Source organism: Salvelinus sp. IW2-2015, linkage group LG4q.1:29 (genome assembly GCF_002910315.2).
Source record: "Salvelinus sp. IW2-2015 linkage group LG4q.1:29, ASM291031v2, whole genome shotgun sequence".
Classification (NCBI taxonomy): Eukaryota; Metazoa; Chordata; class Actinopteri; order Salmoniformes; family Salmonidae; genus Salvelinus; species Salvelinus sp. IW2-2015.
In genome coordinates, this window is record NC_036842.1 from 52,201,324 (window position 1) to 52,208,549 (window position 7,226).

At 41.5% G+C, this 7,226-nt stretch overlaps 1 protein-coding gene across 1 annotated transcript in view; it reads left to right on the forward strand.

Moving 5' to 3' along the window:
- The first annotated feature begins 1,087 nt into the window (after positions 1–1,087).
- swap70b (switching B cell complex subunit SWAP70b) overlaps positions 1,088–7,226 on the forward strand; it is a 32,219-nt gene continuing 26,080 nt past the window's right edge. The window contains exon 1 of the mRNA XM_023984977.2: positions 1,088–1,315. Coding sequence (XP_023840745.1) covers positions 1,220–1,315 — 96 coding nt within the window. The 5' untranslated portion in view covers positions 1,088–1,219. The remainder of the gene's footprint in view (positions 1,316–7,226) is intronic.

A 7,226-nucleotide genomic window follows, 5' to 3' on the forward strand; every position in this document is an offset into this window, starting at 1 on the left:
TCGGGCTTCCAGTGAGGAGACCAGCGGTCAACCTACCCCCGCCTCCCTCCACATCTCGAACTTCTGAGTGGGAGACCTTCCCAGGCAGTAGCCTGCCTAGCTCACAAACTAGAATCAGGGTGCCCACTCCGACAAGGTTAATTGRCCCACAGTCCCACARGGTGACATGATATCATTGACGTGACGTGCAAATGAGCAATAGAAAACCGATCGCGCAAACGTCACCATTCCAATTTTTTGTGCGGGTGTAACGGATGTGAAATGGCTATCTAGTTAGCGGTGGTGCGCGCTAATAGCCTTTCAATCGGTGACGTCACTTGCTCTGAGACCTTGAAGTAGTGGTGCCCCTTGCTCTGCAAGGGCCGCGGCTTTTGTGGCGCGATGGGTAACGATGCGTCGTGGGTGACTGTTGTTGATATGTGCAGAGGGTCCCTGGTTCGCGCGAGGGGACGGCCTAAGTTATACTGTTACACGGGCGCCRGGTGCCACCCCCGGCAAGATGCCGCCTATACTTACATTCGCAACTGCATACAGGTTTGCTCTGCTTCAAATAATTTGTTGTTTGGTGCCGGAATCAATTAAATCGACTTTCACCCCTGCCCATGGTATACAGTGTGATATACCACTGCTTTCAGCCAATCAGCATTCAGGGCTCGAACCAGCTGGTTTATAATTAAGCAATGAGGCCTGAGGGTAAGGGCTGTTCTTAGGCACTGGTTATCTGTGCTGCAGAAATGGAACATAAATCGCAGAAAATAGATGTTGTGGTGGCAGCTGCAGAGAAGTACTTGGGGGTGTGAGATTTGACTTCAGAAGAGTTACAGGGTGTGTTGAGTGGTAGTGTCCCGTCCTCTCAGTTCATTGGCCTGGGGTAGGATRAGATCGGGTTAAAGTAGTGAAATAAGGTGTTGGGATATAATGAGTGTAAATTAAAAAAAAATCTGTTTCCCCTTTTCCCATGTTGTATCACAAAGTGTAATGGATTTATACTATAGTTCAGTTGGGGGCGGTAATGCTACATATTGGATGCCAACCGCGGTGAAAACTCACGGAAGAAGAATAAACGTTTGCGCTCTCCCTCGGCGCTGAGTGGTGCTACAACCTAGCATTTTCATGACWTTGCTGTGGAGCTTGTCAGGTGACTGACTGTCTCGTTGTGTCCTAGTATGATCAACTTTCCCATATACTAACTGCTGCAGTCAACCAAGTAACAAGCGCAATGGCACTACGGGACGAYCTTTTAAAGTCAATATGGCATGCTTTCACAGCGTTGGACGTGGACAAAAGCGGGAAAGTGTCCAAGTCGCAGTTAAAGGTATGGAAGTATATTTATATAGGAATGTGTTTTTGTCAAACAAACCCAGGCACGTCGTTTTCTTTATATTACTAAACAATGTTGACATGCTCAAGCAGGAAACTCGTCCCGAACAGAGAAATTGGCATCAAAGTGAAGGCCAATTGATTTTGGACGAAAAAAATCCGGACCCTTTCACTAGTAGTAGAGGATGAGTTTGGGATTATTTAATTTTCGCCCAAATCATTTGCCTGTCTGTTACAGCTCAGATCCGGTGGTAGTCTGGTTAATCAGGTTGTAATACACAATTAATTGGTAGCCTATATACAGCCTGAAACGAATGCCTGCAAAATCGTGMAAATGTTCCTTACAYGCTAGAATGAAGTTKCATGTAAATGTACTCTTATCGGTTGTCTGTGTGGTRTGTCCTTCAGCTAGCTGGTCGAAATACTTTGAGACAAAATAGCCACAGGAAAGCAGTGTTGTACTACTCGAAACCGGTCAAATATATACACTCCTTTCTTAAAACATTAATACAGTATCTTAACAGCCTTTATATCTATTATAGACATGTTTGCGCAGTGGCGAACCTATAGYGCTTCAYTGTGTGACAGCAACCGTAAAAGCATCGTACTCGTGTAGGAGTGCACTTTTTGTAAAACACAAAGGGCCAGTGTTGTAGTGGAGGGTATATGCTGGTATAAACCGTATACCCACTTTTTTCCCCCAGTGGGCTTTGCGTATACTCACTTTTTAATACCTACTGATGTGTATCAAAGTAGTGTAGTGGAGGTATACGATGTATCAATTATGTAGTACAATGGAGAAGTCATGCACCAAGCAGTTTGCGATTTTGTAAAGCACGTGAAATATATTCACAAGCGCGCTGCGCACACAGCCTAGTTTGAGCAGAAAATCACTAGCAGGCAGCAAGAGTGTGCATGCAGCTCTCAACTGGTTTTGGCATGGAGCAGCTCACAGAAGAATGACATTGGTAGCCGGTAGGATAGGAAATACGTTTCAACTTATATCTACCAATAAATGCTAACTAAGGCAACAATGGGCATGCAAACTAGGTATTATAAAAGTTTTTAGTCCAAAGTGTTGGTTAGTAGGATATTTGTGATGCGCAATTGTCATCGTGGGATGTATGCATCAGGGTCGTAGACATGGGTGGGCCTGGGTGGACAGATGCCCACCCACTGGGGAGCCAGGCCCTGACAGGCCCACCCAATCAGATTGATGTGGTTTAAGAAAGGTTGTAGACTTAGACCTTCACATTTTGGTATTTTTTCTATTAAAAAAAGTGTGATTTTGAGAGTGGAAATCTGAATAATCTATTGGAAAACTTGTAAACCATAGYAAAACATTTTTCACACAGGGTGCCTTTCCTTCGCTGGGCGGGCTGTTTGGGAACTTTTTGGCATACACACTTCTCCAGGCACCAATATGCCACTGCGTAGGGCCGATGGAAAGACAGCAGTCACACTGCATGATGTTAACCTCTCTAGGGTATGTGGGACGTGGAGCGTCCAACCTCATCAACAGCCAGTATACTGCAGGGCGCCAAATTCAAAACAACAGAAATCCCATATTTAAATTCCTCAAACATACAAGTATTTTACACCATTTTAAAGCTACACTTGTTGTAAATCCAGCCAAAGTGTCCGATTTCAAAAAGGTTCTACGACGAAAGCACACCAAACGATTATGTAAGGTATGAGCCAAGTCACAGAAAAAGACAGCCATGTTTCCAGCTAAAGAGAGCATAACAAAAAGCAGAAATAGAGATAATTAATCACTAACCTTGATAATCTTCATCAGATGACACTCATAGGACTTCATGTTACACAATACATGTATTTTATGTTCGGTAAAGTTCATATTTATATCCAAAAATCTGAGTTTAGGCAAGACGCTACTGTATCACTTGACAAAAAGCCTGAGAAAATGCATAGCGCCACATTAAAATGAATGACTATGAAAAATACTATTAAATCACACATGAAATATATCAAATTAAAGCTACACTTGTGGAATCAGCCAACATGTCAGAATTCAATAGGCTTTTCAGCGAAAGCATACGATGCTATTATCTGAGCATAGCACCATTGTAAACAAAAGAGAGAGAACATTTCAACCCTGCAGGAGCGACACAAAACGCAGAATAAAAATATAATTCATGCCTTACCTTTGACGAGCTTCTATTGTTGGCACTCCAATATGTCCCATAAACATCACAAATGGTCCTTTTGGCGATTAATTCCGTCTATATATGTCCAAAATAGTCAATTTATTTGGCGCGTTTGATCCAGAAAAACACAGGTTCCAACTTGCTCAAACATGACGACAAAATATATCAAAGGTTACCTGTAAACTTTGCCAAAAAATGTCAAACTACTTATGTAATAACTTTAGGTATTTTTTAATGTAATAATCGATAAAATTGAAGACGGGGTGATATGTGTTCAATACAGGATTAAAACAATATGTAGCATGCCTTCTGTTTGATTGAAACGCATGTCTAGGACACCAGGAGTGCCTCGACTTCAAGATGGCGTATTCTTCATTACACAAAGGAATAACCTCAACCTATTTCTCACGACTGTTGACATCCAGTGGAAGCCGTAGGAACTGCAAGCAAGTTGCTTAGAAATATGGTTTCCCAATGAAAACTCATTGAAAAGACAGTGACCTCAAATTTAAAAAAAAATCTGAATGTTTGTCCTCGGGGTTTCGCCTGCTAAATAAGTTCTGTTTTCACTCACAGACATGATTCAAACAGTTTTAGAAACTTCAGAGTGTTTTCTATCCAAATCTACTAATAATATGCATATCTTATCTCCTGGCGATGAGTAACTGGCAGTTGAATTTGGGTATGTTTTTCATCCAAACGTGAAAATGCTGCCACCTACCCTAGAGAAGTTAAAGGATAAGCAGTCCGTAAACTCAGACATAATAAGCCAGTAGGTCCCAATCATAAGAATACAAAAACACAACAATTAAGCATTTCCCATTTGAAATGTACAACTATTACTTCCTATTGCAAAAGACATTTKATGTTTAAGCACACAAAGTAACCGGTGACCTAATAAAAGTGGAACTGACAGTGTTTTAATTACTTTGCAGATATGAAACAATCATATCAGTCATAAATATCAAATTCCCAATTTATGCTACAAAACCAACTTTATAAGAGGTTTTAAAAATAGGTTTTATTTGACTCAATGTTCCATGATGTACACTAAGGCATTGTTYGCGCAATAGATGGATGCAGTTCAATGCATGATTAYTATCATTCACCAATACATTTCTTGGTAGTCCAAAAAATGATTGCTATCAGGTTGTAAATCACAGCTGGCCTGGTACATTTTTGCTACCTCCATTCAGGATACACTGTTTCAGTTTCAATGACTCAATGTTCTGGACAAAAACAGACCAAAAAAAACATATCTATTTATGTAGCAAGCTAAAAACACGGAGCCTAACGTTAGCTACATAGCTAGCTAGCTGCTAGGAGGATGTCATGCCATTGGAGGAGTGGGTGAGTGACTGACTATTTCCCCTCATATAATTMTTTGGTGGCTATACACAGGTAGAGATGCAGATGTTATTTGGTCAACTAGCAAGAACTTGAACGACTTTTATCCAGTTAGCATATCTCTCTTACTAATGCACAACACCCTTGAATATGACCAGTGTCAGTAAACGTAGGCAAAAAAAAAAGTTATAATTCATCAAGAAAGCTCTAGATAACATGTATACAGCCTAACCAGCTCTGCTATGACGAGTAAAATGGTCAGAGTGAGGTGTTCTCTCATATGTTTCTGGGAGTAGCTAGCTAGTAAACTAGCCAACTTTAGCCAGTTAGCTTGGGTGCTTGGTTGGGACAAGTATACATTGGCAGACAAGCTGCAGAAGGACTAGGAGGCTACAATTCCTCATCATTTATCAGTGTAATTTTGACGGCCAACTAGCTGAAAAAGTTTGAGAGGGTTTATCTAATGTTCCTWCGTTAGATTTGAGCTAATCTTGCTCTGGCTAGCATTAGTTGTTGATGTGCATAACTGAGGGAGAAAGATACTACCTTTTTAATGGTTGTTGGCTCAATAGGACTGTAAAAGTTCCCAAATGTAGGAGGACTCCTGTGGTGTTTACATATTTGCAGAAATCCATTCAGGTGTATTTTGTGCCATTTGGTGACATGCAGTTTCTAATGATCTTAAAGTCACGATGTTGTAACTAAATCTGCCTTTAAACACAAGTTCCGCGGTTCAAAGTGGAAATGAGTGCAGGCCGTGTGGCAGAATGGCTTGTTTGTAATAAAGGCCATACTGTAGCTTGACTTGGCATAATAGCGCATCGGTCTGTGTAGACTCCGGTCACTGGACAAGACAGTAATGTTTTTGATTCGGTTGTATTTTACTGAAGTGTCTATTAATATGGACCAAACTGCGTAAGGCTGCTTTCCCACTCCTATACTTAGCTATAGTTAATTTTCACACTCGACTTAGTATACGTAACATCCCAAAGCATCGTCTAAGAATTTATGAAAATTAAATATGAAGTGGTCGGCTCGGTCAGAAAATGGTAAAATAAGTGGTAATTCTTCCTGGGAGGGTTGTGTATTAACCAGTTTTAGATAGATTTAATGTTGCTAAAAATGCTTTTTAGTTCCACCTTTAAATGCACAACAATGTTTCAACACCACATAGGTTATTTTCAAAGACGGATAGGGCTAACCACAAGGTGCACTGCAGATGTAAACACTGATGACAACACAGCTGCCAGAAGGGGAACGGAGATGTAGACGTGACAACTAACTTTTACCTAGGTTGCCGCTGATACCAGCTTTCTAAAAAACGAACATCTACGTGAGCGGCTCTTTTTTTTTCATTAAGGGAAAAAAAAAAGTGAGAAAAAAAATGTTGTTTATTTACATGTTGACTTTTAAAACTTTTATCTTAACTAGTTGCAAGTTCATTTAAAGAAGCAGAGTTCTTATTTACAGATCGATAGCAAAGGCCTCCTGCGGGTCAGGGAGGTAATGGCATTTAAAGAAGGACAACACCACCATCACGATCGACGACACGCACAAACACTACAGTAAAGTGAGACCTAAGGTACACACAACAATGTACAACCAACATCGGTACAGAACACGAACATGCGCAGCACAAGCTGTGTAGCAGACACAAAACATGGGTACAAACATGATTTGGGCACAGTACAATAGCAAGAAGTAGAGACAACAATACACATTGCGAAGTAGCACAAGAGTGTCCATAGAATGAAGTCTGTTGACATTGAAGAGAGAATCTGTCCGGTTTAGTGTTTTGGTTTTTGCAGCTCCTGTCCATCGCTAGACTGCAGAACAAACTGAAAGAGGAGCGACCAGGGCATGTGTTATCTGCTTGGGGACCTTAAACAGGCAATGTGGACTGGCAAGAACAGCGTGTTGTATAGTGGCAGGATTGAGGGCTGATATGTATGCTCCAGATAGGGGGGGTGAGGCCTAATAGGGGTTATAAGATAAGCATTCAACCAGGGGTCTTGCGCAGCGGGAGTAACAGAGATGAACCAGCTTTACGACATGAGTATAGAGTAGCAGTGATGTGTCCTATAAGGAGGCAATTGGCGTGGAAATCTTATGGCGAATGGGAAAGAACATCTAGCCGCTCGGAGAGCACCCTATACTGACCGATGTAGCAAATGTACGTCTCCATACTAGCATGGTTAGGGTTGTTCATCTGAATCAGGGTTAGTTTTGGAAGCTGGTTGAAGAGCGACGAGTCTACAATAGAGGAAACCCAAATCATAGATTTCAACTTCTAGCGCTGGCAGCTTTGAAATGTGCTGAGAGATAGGACAGCCTGTACCCGTCAGACATACTCCCAAATACATTGTATGCATCTCTCTTCTGGGGGGGGGG